Genomic DNA, 22,373 nt, shown 5'->3' with positions numbered 1-22,373 from the left:
CGTTTGAGTGTTTTCTGTACTATGCAGTATAAATCTGCCTGTCTGTGTCCTCATTCATACAGTTCACTACAGGTCCTATTTTATTTGCTCTGAAAATAATGTGGTTGATTTATTTGTACAGACTCCTAGAAATGTGCTTTTTCTGACTTAGTAGAAGATTTCACCCCTAAATAGCACTCAGGTTAAATAAACTCTATAGATCTTATTCTAGGTTTAGATTGTATCATGTTTTGATACAAATTTGGCCTCTCTTTTAGATTTTCCTTTTAGCTCTGTGGTCAGGTTTTATCCCTTTCAAAAGCAGCATCCTTAATAACAGTGTGAAAGGGGCTTGGAGTGCCCCCGGAACCCTCTCCTCTCCTGACTCGTCCCTTTAAATCCCCACTGGACACTGTGCAACTCACAGCCCAGCCCTTAAGACAGGATGCCTGCCTTTCCAGCTTCCCCAATCCCTGTAGTCAAGTGTCCAGGCCCCATTTCCACCCCCCCCCCATAAGTCCAGTTCTGCCTTGAAGATTTATAAAAGAAGAACCACTTCCCATGCTCTATCACAAAGACTTTTAAACACTCAAAGTTCATAGGAAGTCACACGTCAGACTCCTGAGGCTTAATAAAGCTCCTTCAGTTGCTCCCCACGGGCACATCTCTCTTTAACCCTGTAATCGTCTTTGTAGCGGCCTCTGACCTCTGCCTCTGATTTTATTTCCTACAATTATGAAGCCAAGCCCCAGACTCAGCTGTACGTGGTTGTCTGTTCAGAACTGAACAGCAAAGAGAAAATTGCTTAAATCGCAATGAAGCTACTTTTTTGATGGTTTCATCATAACCAAAAATGTAGGCAAAAAGCCAGGGTTTGTCATCTACTTAGCTACGTGGTCTACAAGGCTTATTTGTAGTTACCATTCATCTTAGGAGACCCTTATAAAATCAGATGGCTTAATGCCTTATAAAATTTGATACTATATAATCTCATACAGAAAGGTGAGGTCACAAGGCCACACATGAAAATGCCCCATGCCAGGCAATGAGCTTAATATTTTCTACTGACTTAACAACTTGTAAAATAATACTTAACCACTCAAAATTGCCTTGATGTTTAGATGTTTCATTTGGATATAATATCATCTCATTATATATTTTAAATTATTTAAGACGAAGGTTGTATATAAAGAAAAAATATATTGGACCCACTTCAAAAGGAGAAATACTTGCTATTATTGATAGTAGAACTGCTTCTGGTCAAGTCAAGAAGCCTTTGCAAAGTATGCATCTCCCTGGCCTTCCAGTGCTCCGTCCAGAGCCAGACAGCCACTTTATCCTCTGATTGCCCAGGCCTGCTACAGCCAGGCGCCTGCTCTGAGCTTTCTCTCTCTGGACTCAGAGCACACAGTAAGATGCTACAGCGACTCCTGTTTTTCTAGCGTCTGGTTTCTGCATCTTCATTTCCCCTTCTCTCCTATGTATTTTTTGAGACTTATTTGTTGGACGTAGTACTTGTTGTTCAATGAGTCTTATCAACTACAGCGAGCAGTAGTTTGAAATGTGGGAGTCTTCTCACCTTGAACCACCATTGTTATTCATTAGACCTTTTGTCTCAAAGCAGGTCAAAACAATCATAAAAAGTAAGGCTGTGCAGAGGATCTTAAAGAGATCAGTAAGCATAATCAAGTAATCGTCATGATAATTTAATTGTGTATTTCACCTTTGAATTCCATTCCTTTTTTATGTAAAGAAGTGTAAAGAGAGAAAATGAGGGTATGTACATTCTGAGTGATTCTGAAGGACAACTACCTTTATTTTCTCTCTGCTCTGGGAGATGGGAGAGATAAGGAACAATGTTCTACTGAGGAATCCAGTTGCATTTAAACAAACACTTTCTAAAGGAATTTAACATGCTTCAACTCTTTACTATCCTTAACAGGTTCAATAATAATGATGTTACCTATAGCACTATATGGCTTACAGAGAAGGTTTGTCATTTGCAGCTTGCAACTCAACTCAATATGAGTTACTGATTTCATTTGGTGATATTTCTTTCTTTTTTAAAAAAACTTTTTTATTTTGTATTGGCATATACCCGATTAACAGCATTGTGACAGTTTTAGGTGAACAGCAGAGGAACTCAGCCATACATGTACATCTGTCCATTTGCCCCCAAACGCCCCTCCCATCCAGGCTGTCATATAACATTGAGCAGAGTTCCGCGTGCTGTAGCAGATCCTTGTTGGTTATCCATTTTAAATATAGCAGTATGTACAAACTCCCTAACTATCCCTGTCCTCCATCCTTCCCCATCTCAGCAGTTTATGGCAACTCTAAGTTCATCCTCTAAGTCTGTTTCTATTTTGTGAGTAAATTCATTTGTATCATTTCTTTTTAGATTCCACATATAAGGGATGTTTTACAGTATATCCCCTTCTCTGTCTGACTGACTTTACTCAGTATGATATTCTCTAGGGACATCCATAATTAAGTGATATTTCTCAAGTCTCTCAGCAGGTGAGTCTCAGAGCCAGGGTAGGAACCCAGGTGTTCTAATGCCAAGACCTTATTCTTTCCTCTACATATTGCTGCTTCTTGCAAAAAAGAAAAGAAAAAAAAAAGTTCCCATTTATTGAGCACCCAGTTTGTGCAAGAAACTTTACAATGTGTTTACTTATTTAATCCTTACAACAACCATGAAAAGGTATATAGGTAGAAAATATTATCCACATTTTTGCTAGAAAGTGAAAATTCAGAGAGGTTGAATTACTTAGTCCACCTGTTACTGTCATAGATTACATTTTCTTTCTTCCATGCTCTAGAAGAAATAGATCTGTTCTCAGTCTCCCAAACCAGATACTATAGTTTAAAGGGGAGTTAGGGAATCATACTCTCCATTTGCAATGCCTGGTGAATTTTCAGATGCCAAACAAAAACCTTGTTGCAATAGGTAACAATAGACATTGTTTCAGTCCCTTCAGGGAGATTGAGGTAGGTACATATAAAGAATAAACAGCAATGCCAGTCTCTTTCCTCCCTGTCACTTCTGTGATCTTTCCATGATCCCCACTGTGGTTGAGTCTGCTAACCACCTTTCCTCTGCCCTTCAAAACCTACCCATCCCTGAGGACCTGCCTTACCTTTTCCTGGAGTCGTTTCCAGCACCTTTCAGTCGATCCCTTCTTTGATTCCTCTAGCACATACTGTACACATCATACAATAAACACTGCTAATACGGCCAGGGCTCCGATCACTTTATGTGCTTTATTTTGCCAGTTTGTGGGAAATGTAATTTTTTTGATTTAGAGATTATATCACATGGGTGCATATTTTATATTTTTCTCAGTACCCAGTGCAATGTTAGGAATATAGATTTACACAGTTTGAATAGTTTTAGAAGTTAACCCAGACAGAATATTGATTTGTTAAGACAACCTGACTTTTTCCTTGTATAAATCTTGACCCCCCCACCCAAAATGTAAATTTCACCTAGGCACTAAATTGCCTAGGCTAAGTTAAGAACAAGTTTTAGTCTTTGATTAAGACAGTCTAGAAGAATAAGAAGAATAGCTATTTGATAAGACTTTTTAAAAAAGACATACTTGAATTCTACTGAAGATAAACACAAGATCAAGAGGACAAGCATGTGGAGGCATGAACACATAAGAAGGCACAGAAGTCAGAAAACCATAGGGAGAAGTTGAGAAGCTTGGTCAAATTCTGACACAAAGGGAACAAAAAGAAGAATAAACACATACGATAGTGTAAAGATAGAATTGGAAAGGGATGATGGGGTCAAATGAAAAAGAGCCTAAGGAATTTGGACTTCATCCTTAGGCTTAAAGGAAGACATAGGATGGTTTAGTACAGAGAATTAACAGAAGTACTTAAGGCGGTAGGTGGGGAGTGAGCTCAAACGTGAGTTCCTTAGGGAATGGGCAGCATCAGGAAGGAGGGGAGGGCAGGTGAGCATGAAGAGAGGCAGCTGCTGCCAGCTTCAGCCTCCGTGGCCACACAGCAATTTGCTACCAGCTTTTTGCATTTTTCAAAAGAAATTGGAAGTCTCGGCTTTGGTGTAAAAGTCTCCAGGTTTGTAAATGTTGGCTTGAAAGTTTTTAATGACTGCGTTCATCAAATGAAACACTTCCGTGAGTCAGATACCAGCTTATGTTCTTCACCTGCAATGTGTGACACGTCCCTTCTCAGCACAGGTAACAAACGAAAGCTGATTAGAGAGAAAAATGAGCTGAATGCTAATGTGAAGATTTAAGAGAACAGAGGCCTCAGGAGGCACAGGAACACCTCTCTTCCAGAGGCAGACTCAGGCAACAGCCGTATATTTTATACCCAGTTCTGCTTGCATTTTAAAACTAATAAGTTTTACAGCATATAACTCAGCTGACCTTTAGAACTGTTTCAGACCTTTCTTCAAACTCCTAAGAACTGACAGCAACCATGTCAGAAACTATGAACTTGTTTTATTGATCCAGACATGGTTTCAAATATGAATTAAATTGAAAAAGTTCTAGAAGACTTTTGGGTCAATAAAGTCATTATTTAAGTGTTCACTGATCTACCACAGGGCATACCCTGGGGTATTCCTGGGCAGTCCAGGCTGTGGGGTCACCCTATCTATCTGATATCTAATTGCTTATCTAATTGTAAGTCCAAAGTAAAGGGGGGGGGGGAAGAATGGGACAAAAGTAGTTTGAATAGATAGTGACTGGATTTTTTTCTAAAATTTTGAAAGACAAGAATTCTCAAAATAGGGATCACAGTGAACCTGAAGCAACATAGATAAAAGAATTGTAAGTGTAGCCACATCATGGAAACTGAAAACCTCCAAAGATGAAGGAAACTTACAGCTTCAGAGAAAAGAGTTTACCTAAAATAGAACAATGATTAGAGTGATAGCATATTTTTAAATGTCAACTGAAGTCTATAAACCTTAGCATAATGCTATAAAGAACAAATAAAGTATAACTGGAATTTATACCCAGTAATATATATTTTTTGAGCATTATTCATGAATAATTTCAATAAATACATATTCAGACATGCAGGAAGAGAATGTTTACTACCAAAAGACCTTTAGTGAGATTTCTGAAGAGTGCATTTCAGAAATATGAAAGAATAGTTTCAGTAAGAAAAAAATTGTAAGCAAGGAACTGGAAAATAAGGATAAATATAAGTGAATAATGTCTATGTTAAACATAATAATGTCTAATATAGGGGGTAAAAAGTCAAGATATAATTAGAATATGGACCTCCATACATGTTATTATGTACAATGGGAAAGAATGAATGACATTATCCTAAATACTTGAATTTGGGGAAATAAATATGTAATTAAATTTTTTGAACATATATTTTGAAATTTGACAAAATCACTTCATATAACAGGTATAACCTCCAAACTAATAAAGAGAAGAATAAAATTAGGGAAAAAATGAAAAGCATTCAACCAAAGAGAAAGCAGGAAATGAACAGAAAGAAATATAGGAAAATCAACACAAATATCATAAAATAAGATAGGAAACATCTATGCAAAGATTTGGGGCTTCCCTCATAGCTCAGTCAGTAAAGAATCTGCCTGTGATGCAGGAGACCGGGTTCAATTCCTAGGTCGGGAAGATATCCTGGAGAAGGAAATGGCAACCCACTCCAGTATTCTTGCCTGGAGAATCCCAGGGACAGAGGAGCCCGGCAGGCTACAGTCCATGGGGTCACAAGAGTCGAACATGACATAGCAACTAAACCACCACCACCATGCAAAGATGTTGGTAACTAGAGTAAATATTAATGGACACATTTCACCAGTAAAACGATACTGATGCACTAGACCAAAAATCCTGTGAGAGGGGAAAATGTATTTAAAGACATTCTGTGACTTGAGAGCTGAAACAAGACTTAGAAATTTTACTTTCTCATTTACAGATGAGGACATCAGAGTCCAGAGAGGCAAGTGAGATAACCAAGTTCACACAAGTGCCAAATATTCAGCTAGAACCTGACTCCCAATAGGATACTCTGCTAAACTATAGTTGTTGTTTTTTTTTCCAACAAAAATATATTTAGTATTCATAGACCAAATTCTGAGGAGGAAATCTGTGAGCTTGATATTGTGATTAAAAGATTTAAAATGCTAGTGACATAATAAATTTAAGAGAATTACACTGACTTATTTGAGCAAGATAAATTTGAGCTATCTCTGTTACAATGATGGAAATATTCTGGGGAGCAAGAGTGTGGTCAGGGTTTCCAGGGGAGGTAGAGCTATTTATAGGCTGCCTTTGAAACTGTGAAGATAGTATGGTACAGGATGATGAGAGAGAATGAAGATCAGAAGCCTGTGCAAAACCTTCAAGAGGTGGGCAGAAAAAGGAGCTTGCAAAGATAAACTTAAGAAGAAAATTCACAGACTAAAGAAAAAGGAGAAAAACATGCCCTGAAAGAGTGGATTGGGACCAGACACAGCAAACTTGCTTGAAGAATGAATGGAGTTTGAAAATATGAAGCTGACAAGGATTGAAAGCACATACATGGAACAAAGTGTTAAATAGCCAAGTGGTCATATCAAACATAGACCTAGAGTGAAAAAATATAATGTGCATTCTTCAATCTTCAGCCTGATATTCAGAAAGAGGACTAAATTTGTGTGAGAAGAGCTGGACTTTCATGTAACATGTCATTTTCCACTGCTTTGACTTGGAACCAGTGCCTGACCTCTTTTGGCAGGGGAGGAGTTGAAAGAATTTTATGGTAAACACATGTTCATCACTTACATTGTACAATTAACCTAGATTCCACCCTTTTACTTTATCACATGTCGATCCATCTCCCTCTATCCATTCATTTATCCATCTTATTTTCATTAATGTATTTCATAGTTAGGTGCAGACATCATTATACTTCATTCCTAAACAATTCAACATAAGACTGAGTTTTATTCAAAAATCTAGCTCTCCCTTAAAGTTCAGGTAAGTAAAATTGGTATTACTTATTGTAAGTATTGATAATTACTTATTGATAAGTAAAATTATGAACCATAATGACCTCCTACATGTTTTATAACTTCTCATAATTACCTGATCAAGATTCTTGAACAAATATTTACAATTTGGTGGGCAATAAAACAATGTGAAAGCAGCATTTTTGTATGATTGATAGAAAAAACATAGAACCTATGCCTAACCTCTTTATTTCTCAGTTCCATCATCTATAAAATAGTCTCCTCTGAGAAAATAATTAATTGGAATGATATTTGGGAATGTGCTTTGAAATGTGTAAAACTTTTCTTAAGTCTGTATTCTTCGTGTTGTTGTTATTGTTATATTTCATTGGTAGGTAGTTTGGTGAAGAGTCTGAACCTACTGGTGTTAAATACCATGCACTGGTATTTTTTTTAATCTAATCCTGTTTTCAGTGATACTCTGTCCAATGTCCTGTGCCTATCCCCAAACCACAATTTGAACAGATCCCATTTCTAGTCTTTCTCCTTTAAAAAAAAAAAAAAAAAGCTCAGGCAGGGCACAGACAAGATTTTTAGGGCAGTGGAATTACTCCGTGTGTTTCTATAACGGTGGATAAATGTCATCATAAAATGGTCCAAACCATGGAATGTACACCACCGAGAGCGAACCCCAGTGTAAACTGTGGACTGTGAGTGGTGACGATGTGTCAGTGTAGGTGTAACATCATCAGCTATAGCACATGTGCTGCTCTGGTGAGGATGGGGGTGTGGATAATGGGAGAGCAGGCTATGCAGGTGTGGCCAGAGGGTGCATGGGAAATCTCGGTGCCTTCTGTTCAATTTTGCTGTGACCCTAAATCTATTCTGAAAAACACTAGTCTATTTTAAAACCTTGGCATTTTTGATCCTAGTTTAAAATCCTCTTGTCATATCCAATTTAACACTCATATTCTTCCCTCAAATCTGGCTATATTCCCAGAGATTGGTAGTGTAATAGGAAGAGAGATTTGAGACACTCTTTCACCTCCTCTGTTTTCCCTTTTTTCTAGTTGTTACTCTTCAGAGACCAGCGAAGGCAGATGATCTCCCAGAACTAGTTGTGAGCTATAGTCCCCTCTTGGCTTCTCCGGCTAAGCCCATGTAACCTTCCGCGTGGCACATACCTGAACGCTGGTTCCCTCATGTGGGAGGTTCAGGGAGCCTTGCAGGGCTGTCCTTGCTCAGTGCTCTGACAAGGAAGGTTGGTTCACACCTTCTTTCCCTTTTAGCCTTCATTCAGCCCCTCCTGCCTCTGGTAGTAATCCTCGTCGCCTCCCGCGCCTCATCCAGGAGACAGCCTTCTCAGAGGTGGGTTCATGGCAAGATGTCTCAAGAGCAGCTGCCTGCTGTGGTGTTTACTGATCCATGGGGAACTCACATAACCTAGCCATGCTAACCTGCGGGAAGTCAGGCTTCTCTACTGCCTCCCCTCCTCCACCCTGCCTCTCTCTTCAGGTCTCAGATACCTAAGGTCAGCAATTCCATTGTCTGAGCAGACATCCATCCATCCATCTATCCAACCGGCACATGTGCGAGTGAAACCTCCATCTCTTTCTAAAGAATATGGTTGGAGGTTTTTTTTTCCCTTAATTTAATTAATTTTAGTTTTTTAATTTATTTTTTAATTGGAGGAAAATTGCTTTACAATGTTGCATTAGTTTCTGCCATATAACAACTCAAATCAGTCATAATTATATATATACACACACACACACATATGTGTATACACACACACACACACACACACACACACACACACACACCCCTTTAGTTCCCAGTTTTAGGGCAACACTAAGAATCCCACTCAAAAGCCTATTATCCTTTAAAATATAGAGTACTTGATCTGATGGCAGGCATTTGAATTGCATTCTGTGAAAAAAGACAATCACTGATTTTGATGACAAGCTCTGAGCTGCCTGCATTTAAATGTTTATGCCCTAGGTTTTGACAAAGTTGAACATAATCAAAATCCTACTGGGAAGAAGACTGTCAGAAAGATTAATTAGAAAGAAAGCAAAAATGGCGCCTTTCTCTGCCTTTGTGTTACTCATCCTTAGATAACAAGCTCTTAAAATGAATGAAGATGTCTTTACATGGTTTTGATTATAAATTTTATAAAGGTCTTGAAAAGAGTTCATCTGAGCATTGAAATGGTGTTTTCTGAAAAGTGTCTCAAACTTTTTGTGAGCAGAAACACACAATTGGTAGATGTGTTTTGGTCTCACTAACAATAGAGTCTAAGGCCCCCTATAAAAGAGCTATATACAACTGTTCCTCTCTTCCAGAAAAGATGGATTGCCATGGCAACACTGCCAAGAAATAATAGGTCAAGTTTTATCCTTGTGCCTCAGGCTTGTTTTTATTAGGTTTTACTTGAAAGTGGATGCCATTGTAAAATGAAGGATTGAGTGTTTCAAAGTTAAACATCATGCCAAGAAAATCGGATCAATAAAATTGGCTGGTGTGACGAGGATGGATAAAGGACAATAAGTAGGAAGAACCTCTAAATTGATCAAAGAATTATTTAGAAGCCAGTTTATTAGAACCCTCTTCTAAAATGTGGGCTTGATTTACAGATGCTTGTATAACTAAGTATGTGAAAATGAATTCATAGTGACTGTTTATAAAAGATCAGTAGGGAAAAATGGTTTGTAAATTTCATCTTAATGGAAGATTACCTGCGGTAAGGAAGAAAGTTCTTATTCCAAAAATAAACATGCAGCAAGAGAGCATAAAATATTTAAGCTCTCTCTTTTGCTTACTATTTTCATCAGAGTGTGTTCTGTGCTGCTTTATGCCTGCCTATTTATGGAAATGAAAAAAATAAATACAACTGGGAGGGAAGTAATAGCACATAAAAGAAGTAATATATGATAATCAACATTTTGTTGTTTTTGTTGTTTTGGAAGGTCGTGTCTCAGTATGTTATGACTTTAGGTTTTTCTGTGGCAGCACTTCAATCATGTGGGGATGAAATTCCAGCAGGAAGCAGTATATAATATGTATCACTTCAAGGAATTGTGTGCTCTGTCCTTCTCCTAACAATATATGTATGTATTCACATATAGTAAGATCTACTTTTTTAAAGCAATAAGATGTATCAACTCAGCTTTTTTGAGTAGAATTAATTTTCATAAGTGGAATATAATTATGCATTTTGGCATGACATCTTCATGAGACTACTTTAGGGTTCTCCAATAGACCACGGTTAACCTTCTGTATTTTCTCTCCTGTAAAGTAGTAAAGGGGTATGTGGATAGCTGTGAAATTTATATTGCTTTTGCCCTGATCATGCAGATTGCAAACTGGGGTCAGTGACTGCATTAGTTTCCTACGGCTGCCATAATGAAGTACCACAAACTGGGTGGCTTAAAACAACAGGAATTTATTGTCTCACAGTTCTGGAGGCTAGAAGTCCTAAATTAAGGTGTCTCAGAGCTGTGCGCGCTCTCAGGCTCCAGAGGGAGAATTCGTTTCATGCCTCTCTCCTAGCTTCTGCTTCCCAGCAATCTTTGATGTTTCTTGGTTTGTTGTTACATCACGCCCGTCCCTGCTACTGGCTTCAAATGGCCTTCTCTGTCTCTGTTTTCCTTTCACCAGTCACAGGATTAGAATCCACCATAATCCATTATGAACTCATCCTAACTGGATTACATCTGCCAAGACCCTACTTCTAAACAAGATCCCATTCACAGGTTGTAGGGGTAGGAAGTCACATATCTTCTGGGAGGAACACAGTACAATCCATAACTGAGACTGTGAATTGGAGATGGTCTCAATTACAATTTTAAACTGCCATGCTGTCTGGGATTTTAGAAATGACATATGTCTAATATTTTATAGACATGTAAGGTATAGGATGTCCTGATTAATGAAGTGCTTTTAAAGTGTAGAATTGTTAAATATATAAAAATATGTGTAGAATAGATACATTTAATAAGTATTACCATAGTTTGTAACTGGAATAGGTATTCCCTTATTGTTTATTCAATCAATCAATCAATCAACCAATAATCATTAATATTAAATTATATTGAGCATAATTTAATCTTCCTTTGATAATTCAAAATAATTCCTGCAGGTAAAAAGGTAGCAAGGTCCAAGTTAAAGTATCACTACTTGCTTGAATGCTAAATGACTGTTTATTCTATTTCACATATTTGTATCTATTTGGAAGTTCACTAGATAAAATGTGTTTTATGGCTTATGTTTCAATGTTCTCATCCTACTGTACATTGCTATTGATTTCCTCTTTGGATTATTACATATTATTCCCTTTGGTTAACACCATGTGTTCTGATTTGATTTCTCCACCTATAAAATGACCTACTTTACCATGAATCTGTCCTTCAATCCATTTTTCTTTGTCTAGACACTCAATAAAATGTATTTGATGGTAGTGATATTATTTGAGTTATGTTTCTTTACTAATGGTTAGTTCCATTTTCTGTTTAATTCAATACAGAGAGAAATAACCACCAAAACAAGAAAGCGAATTACAATATAATCCAGATCTTACAAATGAAAGCTATTTCCTCAGTCTAAAACTGCACATTATCTCTGTGTGACTTCTAAAGTGATTGAGAATACACTATGTGCAGTTAAAAAAATAAAATGTTTCATCAGGGAAAGAAAACATAAGGTGAAAACAGACAAAAATGCCAAAATTCAGAACTGAAAATGTTCCTAGCTACTACTGATCAAACTGCTAATGTTTTCCATTTTAGAGCTCTTTTCTTGACAGGTATTCAAGTATTTGCTACTCAAACTTGTCATTAAAGCCAAAAATTCCTAAGAGCATGATTGAGAAATCAAAATATTTAAGCCGGCTAAAATGATTTTATTTTTCCTTATAAGAGAGAAAAATGAAAGCTAACTCTCTTGGAAGAAAGTTTTGATTTTCCAATCATATTTTTATCCCTCATTTTTTTGTGCAAAAGATTTCCAATTGTGATTTTTCAATCACCAGAAGCCTACAGTTGTAGAAAACCAGCAGGTGCCTCCAGTTATTAGAATCAACTGGGAAGAGGAACAAGGCAAAATCAGGGTTTAGAGCCATTTTCCTGAGCAGATTGAGAAGAGGTACCATTTTAGTTACCTTTCAAGATTCTCACATTTAATTACATTAGTGGCACTTGACATTATAAATGTTATTTTCTTTCTAGTATAACCTTCTATCATTATTAGTAAATGTCAGATGTAATGAGGTGTTTTTTTTCTGACTCCTTTTTCTTCCTAATATAGTGGGACAGAAAGTGCTAATGAGTTTGGAATTCTAAAATTGTTTTCAATGCTCAAAATCAATGCAGAGCCAATTTAGTGTCTGTTTATTAGCTTAGTTTTACTCTTTATTTTCTTTGCATCTGGAAAGAAAATTTCCTCTTTGTGTTTCTTACTACATGTCCTTTACTTGGTGCAATTTCTTATTCTCCTTGAGAGCTTTTAGGTGACAACTACCTCAAATTAGATTGTGTTTCTGGGTTCAAGTCAGAATCCTGTGGAAGATCCTGTCCCTTGCTGTGACTTAACTGCTGTCTGAAAGCTTCTGGTCTTTTGTGTGTTTTTTTTTTTGTTTGTTTTGTTTTGTTTTTTTTCTTGAAAGCTGTTTTTGTCCCCCTCTCTCTATTTTTAAATTTTGATACATAATGACTGTGTGACCCTGTGGTTTCCTGTAACATCTCAATCATAATATAACACAACCTTGATTTCTGCTCCCTTGAAGATGAAATACACTCACAGTGTGAAGTTGATGTGTTTTATAACACTAGACCTAGTTTCTTTACTGTCAAAATAAAATTAACATCTTATGAAAAGGGAAGCCATCACTGAAGGAGGTCAAGAAGAAAGAGATAATGTCACAGTTTTTCAACACAACATTGTTCAGTGTCTGTGTTGAAGACATGCTTGACAGGAAGGGTCTGGGTCACCTTTTAACAGTGGCTCGGGCATATTGGCTGTTTTCTCCTATGAGAAATTAGGGGAAAGCTGTCTATTGTCTAGAAAAAGCAACAGACAGGGGTCCCCAACCTATAAGAAGGCTACTCAGTCAATTTTACCAAGAAATAAAGAAAGCTTCTTAAAGTTACTTCACAGTAGGGGAAAAAAAGGTAATTTTATAGATAATGTATTCTGAAAAATTATGAACCCAAGAAAAAGTGCCCAAGTTTTAAAATAGGATGACTAGTTGTAAGGGGTTGTGTGCCCCAGAGAGCTAAAATATATTATACAATCTCTGATTATACCTTGCTTTTTTTTTTATTTTATTTTTATTAGTTGGAGGCTAATTACTTTACAATATTGTAGTGGGTTTTGTCATACATTGACATGAATCTTGCTTTTTAAACACCATTTCATTTTATTCTCTAACTTTCCTCTTTATTTAACAACTGGATATACTGTTAATGGAATTAGATCCAATGAATATCCAAGAATATCCAAATAAGCTGAAGATTGAATTCTTCCTGTCTGAGAAATTTGTATGTTTGTCCCAATTACATGCAGTTTTTTATATCCAAGGTTATTGCTAATGTCTACACATTCATATTTATAAAATGCTAAGCAAAGTACAGTAAAATAAGAAAATATTATCTGATTCACATCATTTCAATTTTATTTTTAAGAGTTTTTCCTATATTCAAAGAATGGTCAGATTTTCATGTGGTGAGATCTAGACTTTCTTTTTGTTTTCTGCCAATTAGTGGTATGTTCTGAAAGACCTTCCTTGCTTGTTTTGCTTCATTTTCGCTATTTTGAGTACCATGATCTTTTTCATCTTACCTTTGGAAACTTATTTCAATAACATTACCTAATAAATACCTCTAATCAGGCCAGTCTTATCCGTATACTCCACAAGTTAGAGTATAATTGTTTCTGACTTCATGCACAGTCATACCCTTTGCTAATTTTCAAGCTTTATTTCACACCCCCACATTCTCCTGAAATCATTTGCTGATTTCATTGGCCTCTTTAGTCACCCTTCTCTGAGTTTTCAGGGGCCAAATAGAATAAATCACTCAAATTAGGAGAAAATTGTGAGCAGTCTTGAATTTCCTGCTGTTAGTTTGAGGAGTCGTATATGCATCTGAGTGGGAGGGGGCTACCGGCAAGGAACGGCATGTCCAGTGAGAATCTGTTTGAGACCCAGGAGATGTACATTTCATTTTGATGTGAAAGGAACCTCTTCTTATATCATCTAACACATTAGCTTTCCCTTCAGGGCTTGGAAATGGGATCCATTTTGTTTACAAAGGAGGCATCTCTGAGAGAAGGGAGGAAAGAGGACCCAGACTGAAGTCAGAAAGAAGGTAACATCTCTGTCCAAAATGCTAAGCACCGAGAATACTAGGATGGAGAAATCAGAGCCCAATCTCCTGGGAAAGTGGCGAAGAGGGAAACCAAGGAGCACTGGGTTATAAGTGACACCCCAGATCCTAAGAAGACAAAGGGCAAGACTTAGCTGAATAATAATTTCGTCAGCTTCACTGTGCAGTGTCCATGGCATATACAGGTCATTTCAGGGATGCCTGGAACTCTCAGTTTTCCCTGCTGCATGTGGCTCTTTTGCTGGTTCTCAACACCTGCATTTGTAAGCTGCCATGTGCCATCCTGTGTTAGATTTAACCTCCCCAATTTCAGGAGTAACAGCCAGTTCTTGCTGTGTATTGGCCACTTTTGAGGGTCAGGCTCTATGAAGCACTTCCAATACGTTATATCATGCCACCCTAATAAGCATGCTAGACTTTAGGGGGCTCAAGTTCATAGAGGTTCAGTGGTTTGTGCATGTCTCCCTGGTTCTCTAATGGGCGACTGGGAACTCCTCCTATGTTCAACTCAAACACTCACACAAAGCAGGTATTTTTATTCTCATTTTTTACTGTTGAATAAACTGAAACTACACTGCAAGTTTTTAAATGCAGACACTTTTTCATAAATTTCTTTCTTCCCTCCACAGAGGCTTGTACATGGCAGATAGACAGTAAATACATAATGATGGAGTTAATGTACTTCCCTGGTTTTAAACTATACAAAAAGCCACAGATTTTGATATGTATGAACTATCTTTTTTTCTATAGCTAGGTGCTGCTTAATGGAAATGAACAAATGTAGGAGGTACTCTGAGCTAGCCCTTTACCCCCCAGAAAGATTTTCTCATAATATTGCAGAGCTGCCCTATGAAAATGATTAGGAAAAATAAGACTGAAAAACATATACAGCTAGACATTGCAAGTACAATGTAAACTCTCTGTATGACTACTTAGGGAATAATTAATCACTCCCCAAAAGACATATTGCTTCAGTTTTTGAGAGGTTGTTATTTTTATTTTGTAGGACACAGCAGGCCAGGAAAGATACAGGACTATCACCACAGCCTATTATCGCGGGGCCATGGGCTTTATTTTAATGTATGACATCACAAATGAAGAATCCTTCAATGCAGTACAGGACTGGTAAGTAACAGCATATGTTCCCATTACTAATAATGATGATTTTCTGTTTTCATTCAACTCTTTCTCTCTCCTCAAAGCAGAGACCACACCACAATATAATATGTATATTTTTTATGTACTATGATCCCAGTTGTGTTTCAGAAAGCCAATAGGGGCTCTCTATGCTCAGACTCATTATGGGAGTATTGATAAAAAAATCATCTTGGTGATTTTGCTCTGTTTTGTTCACTCCAGCACTTTGCATCCTGTCATCTTTAGTTCCATGGGGACAAGTACATTGCTTTCAATTTTTAGAAGCACAGATAATGAAAAATTTGGAAGTATACTGGTCTAAACTAGGGATTTAGAAACATGAGCCATAGGCCAGATCTGGCCTATGCACCACAACTAGCTCACCACTTGTTTCATGAATAAAGTTTTGTTAGAAGGGCTTCCCTGGCGGTGCAGTGGCTAGGACTCTACACTCCCACGGCAGGGGCCCCAGGTTCTGTCCCTGGTCAGGGAACCAGATCCCATGTGCTGCACCTAAGGGTTTGCATGCCACAACCAAAGACTCCATGATGAAGACAGAAGATCTCATGCCACAGGTAGGACCCGGTGCGGCCAAATAAATAAATAAATATTTTTAAAATTTTTTCTTAAAACACAACCAGGCTCAGTTACTTATTGTCTATGGCCGCTTTCACGTACAACAACAGAGTTAGGTAGCTGCAACAGCGACCGTATAGCCCACAAGCCTAAAACATTTTCTCTCTGGCGGTTTACAGTAAAAGTTTCCTGACTCCTTATCTGGATTTGTTAGATAGTTTTACATTTTTCTTCAGACTGAAAATTTCCAAAGGACTGGGATGAAGGAAAAGATAAAACTGAAATCTTTCTTTACTCCCAGTTACATCAAACCATGTGACAATACCTGTGATAAACGTGATTTGCAGGACCGGGGATGGGGAGGGCTCAACAGACTCCACATTTTAACATATATAGCCACAGCTTGTCTTATTGAAGGAAAAACTAGCAATATACAGGTAAAATAAATGACATTTTTTTCTATTTTAATAACAGTATTATCCAAAATGATTTATTTACCTGTGTATCAGCTCAGTGAAGGTCATGTTCAGTCGCTCAGCTATGTCCCACTCTTTGCAACCTCATGGTCTGTAGCCCACCAGGTTCCTCTGTCTATGGAATTTTCACGGCAAGAATACTGGAGTGGGTTGCCATTTCCTCCTCCAGGTGATCTTCCCGACCCAGGGATTGAACCCATGTCTCCTGCATCTCTACATTGGCAGGTCTATTCTTTACCACTGAGCCACTTGGGAAGCCCTCAGTGAAGGTCAGATGCTATTAAAGATTTACATTTGCTTTAGATTGCTTTTTAAAATTCATATTGCTTATCTGAGAAAGCACCTACATCCTTCTTATTTACACACACACACACACACACACACTTAAAATACAAAAAATAATACTAATACCACTAACAATAGTAATTCAAAAGACAAGCTTAGGACCTCTATGAAAAGTACTTATCGTCACTAAATGGCATAGAAGAAGGCTTAAGTACCCCCCTCTTTTCAGTAGACTGAATATTCTAAAAATGCCAGTTTTTCACAAATAAATTCATGAACTCAAGGCAATCCCAATCAAATACCAGGAGGTTTGGTACAAAATGAAATGAAACAGAGAGTCCAGGTATAGACATAAAGCCATTTGGGATTTACTCTACGATAAAAGTAGCATTTCAAATTAGTAAGAGAATGGTTGGTTCAGTTATACCGTGGTGCTGCCCAGCGCCACCCATAGCTCTGGCACACACGCTGCTGTACTAAACGGTCATTTGAACTTTGACTGTTTCCTCTCAGGACATGATAAGACCCGGGAATGTTCATGAATTAGATCTCAGATCTCAGGGTTCTTAAATTGATTTGTACCCATACTTGTGACCCATTTTTCAATGACTGCTGAGAAGAGACGGATCTACTGGGTTCTATGAAACCACATGATAACAGTGTAGGAGCCATCCCCATAGTACCCCTGACTCTTGCGTTAGAAACACTATGGAAAAGGACATCTTCCCCATGCCCTCCTCCATGCCTTCCCTCTGCAGCCCTGACCAGCTATCTCCCCTGTCAATTCTTCTTCTTCTCCAGTTCTCTATTTGGCTCTATTGACCCACTCTTTCCTTTGAAGCTCTGTCTCCTGTCCTCTTAGAAGCACATTTCCCAGATTAATCTTGTCTCTCTGTGACTGCTCCTCTTTCTACTTCCTAACTTTCGCTTCCCGCCTCACCCAGCCAAGGGTAAGCATCCACTCCTGGCTTTTTTTCCTGGGCTTACTCCGTTTCCTTGGCCGTCTTATCCGTTGACACGCATCGTCGTCACTTATCTCAGGTGAGTCCCAGCTGTGACGGTCGGGCCCCAGTCCGCCTTCTGAGGCGCGGTGTCCCATGTCCTGCTGTCTCCTCTGGCATCTCAGCAGCACTTGTCTTCCCCTGAAACTGCTCACCTTCCTGGCTTCAGTTTTTGCTGTTCATTGAGGCGACAATGCTTTGCCACCCAGATTCCACCTCGAATCCAACTCTATCTTCTGTCCATCCCAGTCTGGGGCCTGAGCTTGCATATTGACTTTTTCATGAATATCCCTTGAATCTGTTCCTGCCTGACAAACCACGTGACCATCAGGACGTCTTCTGATCTTTGTTTCTTCCTTCATAATATCCTTCTAACCAATCTTCCTCCCCTTAGATTTCTTCCCATTCCAATCCATCCTATCGCAGTGCTGCTATAAAAGTTTCCCAAAAGAAAGTGATCCTAAAGATCATGGAAGACCCCTGCTCAATAGCCTTGACTTACTATCACCTTCTTAATTAATTAAAACTTCCTCAGACTGACTTTCAGACACAGAACATCATGGAGCCCACATTTTTTACAGTCTCATCTCTCACTGTTCTAAAGCTAAACTGAACCTTTTACTGTTTTTGGAACTGAGCGTAAACTTTCTAACCTTTGTGGGGTTTTTGTTTGCTGGTACCCTCTGTTATGCATTTCTTTTTCACAAGCTCCTACTCTACCTCCCCTAGATACACATATCTGTCAAAACTCAACAAAGTTTATCCATAAATCAGCCCTACTTACTCATGTTGTCATCCACACTTGTATGATCATTGGTTTATTAGGTATCTTTCATTCATTCAACGGGTATTGAGCACCTCCTCTTTGACAGTCAGTCTGCCAGATGTTGTAGTTAGTGTTGTTGTTGTGCAGCCACTCGGTTGTGTCTGACTCTGTGTGATCCCATGGACTGCAGTACTCCAGGCTTCCCTGTCCTTCACTATCTACCGGAGCTTGCTTGTTCATGTCCATTGAGTCAGCGACGCCATACAAGAATCTCATCCTCTGTCGTCCCCTTCTCCTCCTGCCTTCAATCTTTCCCAGCATCAGGGTCTCCTCTAACGGCTCTTTGCATCAGGTGGTCAAAGTTTTGGAGCTTCAGCATCAGTCCTTCCAATGAATATTCAGGGTTGATTTCCTTTAGGATTGACTGGTGTGATCTTGCTATCCAAGGGACTCTGAAGAGTCTTCTCCAACACCACAGTTCAAAAACATCAATTCTTTGGCGCTCAGCCTTCTTTATGGTTCAGTTCTCACATCCATACATGACTACTAGAAAAACCATAGCTTTGACTAGACAGACCTTTACCAGCAAAGAAATGTCTCTGCTTTCTATTATGCTATGTTTGTCATAATGTTTCTTCCAAGGAGCAAGCATCTTTTAATTTCATGCCTGCAGTCACCATCTTCAGTAATTTTGGAGCCCAAAGAAAATAAAGTCTCTCACTGTTTCTGTTGTTTTCTCATCTATTTGCCATGAAGTGATAGGACTGGATGCCATGATTTTTGTTTTTTAAATGTTAAATTTTAACCCAGCTTTTTCACTCTCTTCTTTCATCTTCATCAAGAGGCTCTTTAGTTCCTCTTCACTTTCTGCCATAAGGGTGTGTAATTTGCATATTTGAGATTATTGATATTACTCCCAGCAATCTTGATTCCAGCTTCTGCTTCATCCAGCGTGGCATTTTGAATGCTATACTCTTCATTTACATTAAAGAAACAGGGTGACAATATACAGGCTTGACGTACTCCTTTCCCAATTTGGAACCAGTTCATTGTTCCATTTCTGGTTCTAACTGTTGCTTCTTGACCTGCAAAAAGATTTTTCAGGAGGCAGGTAACGTGATCTGGTATTCCCATCTCTTGAAGAATTTTCCAGTTTGTTGTGTTCCATACACGGGCTTTAGGGTACACAGTGAAGCAGAATTAGATGCTTTTCTGAATTCTCTTGCTTTTCCCGTGATCCAACGGATGTTGGCAATTTCATTTCTGGTTCTTTTACCTTTTCTAAATCCAGCTTGTACATCTGGAAGTTCTCGGTTCACATACTTTTGAAGATTTGCTTGGAGAATTTTGAGTGTTACTTGGCTAGAATATGAGATAAGTGCAATTGTGCAGTAGTTTAAACATTCTTTGGCATTGCCTTTCTTTGGGACTGCAACAAAAACTGACCTTTTCCAGTCCTGCGGCCACTGTTGAGTTTTCCAAATTTGCTGGCATATTGAGTGCAGCACTTTCACAGCATCGTCTTTTAGGACTGTAGTTAGTACCTATGCCAGTATTTACTATCCCAGTTAATGAATCCACCAGCACCCAGTTGCCTGCTGTTGAAATCTGAGCTCTAAGTTTGATTTTTCTCTCTTTACCTGTTACAATGTACCACAGCCTTGTCTAACTCAATGAAACTATGAGCCATGCCATGTAGGGCCACCCAAGATGGACAGGTCATGGTGGAGAGTTCTGACAAAACATGGTCCACTGGAGAAGGGAATGGCAAACCATTTCAGTATTGTTCCCTTGAAAACCCCGTGAGCAGTATGAAAAGGCAAAAAGATATGACACTGAAAGACGAACTCCCCAGGTTCACATACACAACACATCCAGTTGTGGATGTGACTGGTGATGGAAGTAAAGTCGCATGCTGTAAAGAACAATATTGCATAGGATCCTGGATTGTTAGGTCCATGAATTGAGGTAAATAGGAAATGGTCAAACAGGAGATGGCAAGAGTGAACATCGACATTTTAGGAATCAGTGAAATGGACTGGAATGGGCAAATTTAACTCAGATGACCATTGTATCTACTACTATGGGCATGAATCCCTTAGAAGAAATGGAGTAGCCATTATAGTCAACGAAAGAGTCCAAAATGCAGCTCTTGGGTACAACCTCAAAATTACAGAATGATCTCTGTTCATTTTGAAAGCAAACCATTCAATATCACAGTAATCCAAGTCTATGCCCCGACCAGTAATGCTGAAGCAGCTGAAGTTGAACAGTTCTATGAAGACCGACAAGACCTTCTAGAACTCAAAAAAGATATCCTTTTCATTATAGGGGACTGGAATGCAAATGTAGGAAGTCAAGAAATACCTGGAGTAACAGGCAAATTTGGCCTTAGAGTACAAAATGAAGCAGGGCAAAGCCTAACAGAGTTTTGCCAAGAGAACACACTGGTCACAGCAAACACCCTTTTCCAACAACACGAGATGACTCTACACACGGACATCACCAGATGGTCAATACCGAAATCAGATTGATTATATTCTTTACAGCCAAAGATGGAGAAGCTCTACGCAGTCAGCAAAAACAAGACCGGGAGCTGACTGTGGCTCAGATCATGAACTCCTTATTGCTAAATTCAGACTTCAGTTGAAGAAAGTAGGGAAAATGACTAGACCATTCAGGTATACCTAAATCAAATCTCTTACGACTATACAATGGAAGTGACAAATAGATTCAAGGGATTAGACCTAATAGACAGTGTCTGAAGAACTATGGACGGAGGTTCGTGCCATTGTACAGGAGTCAGGGATCAAGACCATCCCCAAGAAAAAGAAATGCAAAAAGGCAAAATGGTTGTCTTAGGAAGCCTTACAAATAGCTGAAAAGAAGAGAAGCTAAAGGCAAAGGGGAAAAGGAAAGATATACCCATTTGAATGCAGAGTTCCAAAGAATAGCCAGGAGAGATAACAAAGCCTTCCTCAATGAGCAATGCAAAGAAATAGAGGAAAACAATAGAATAGACAAGACTAGAGATCTCATCAAGAAAATTAGAGATACCAAGGGAACATTTCACACAAAGATGGGCACAATAAAGGACAGAAATAGCTTGGACCCAACAGAAGCAGAAAATATTAAGAAGAGGTGGCAAGAATACACAGAACTATACAAAAACGACCTTCATGACCCAGATAACCAGATGGTGTGATCACTGACCTAGAGCCAGACATCCTGGAATGTGAAGTCAAGTGGGCCTTAGAAAGCATCACTATGAACAAAGCTAGTGGATGTGATGGAATTCCAGTTGAGCTTTTTCAAATCTTGAAAGATGATGCTCTGAAAGTGCTGTACTAAATATGTTGGCAAATTTGGAAAACTCAGCAGTGGCCACAGGACTGGAAAAGGTTAGTTTTCGTCCCAATCCCAAAGAAAGGCAATGCCAAAGAATGTTCAGACTACCTCACAATTACACTCATCTCACATGCTAGCAAAGTAATGCTCAAAATTCTCCAAGCCATGCTGCAACAGTACATGAGCTGTGAACTTCCAGATGTACAAGCTGGATTTAGAAAAGACAGAGGAACCAGAGATCAAATGGCCAACATCTGTTGTATCATCAAAAAAGCAAGAGAATACCAGAAAGACATCTACTTCTGCATTATTGACTATGCCAAAGCCTTTGACTGTGTGGATCACAACAAACTGTGGAAAATTCTTCAAGAGATGGAAATACCAGACCACCTAATGTGCCTCCTGAAAAATTTGTATTCAGGTCAAGAAGCAACAGTTAAAACTGGACATGGAACAACAGACTGGTTC

General features: G+C 38.6%; 1 protein-coding gene across 2 annotated transcripts in view; it reads left to right on the top strand.

The window, feature by feature from the left end:
* RAB3C (RAB3C, member RAS oncogene family) overlaps window positions 1-22,373 on the top strand; it is a 277,405-nt gene that overhangs the window by 122,603 nt on the left and 132,429 nt on the right. For both annotated transcript variants that reach the window (XM_043489090.1, XM_043489089.1), the window contains exon 3: window positions 15,323-15,441. In XM_043489090.1, coding sequence (XP_043345025.1) covers window positions 15,323-15,441 — 119 coding nt within the window. The remainder of the gene's footprint in view (window positions 1-15,322; window positions 15,442-22,373) is intronic.

Source organism: Cervus canadensis, chromosome 16 (assembly GCF_019320065.1).
Source record: "Cervus canadensis isolate Bull #8, Minnesota chromosome 16, ASM1932006v1, whole genome shotgun sequence".
Lineage (NCBI taxonomy): Eukaryota > Metazoa > Chordata > Mammalia > Artiodactyla > Cervidae > Cervus > Cervus canadensis.
This window is presented reverse-complemented; position numbering and strand designations above follow the sequence as displayed.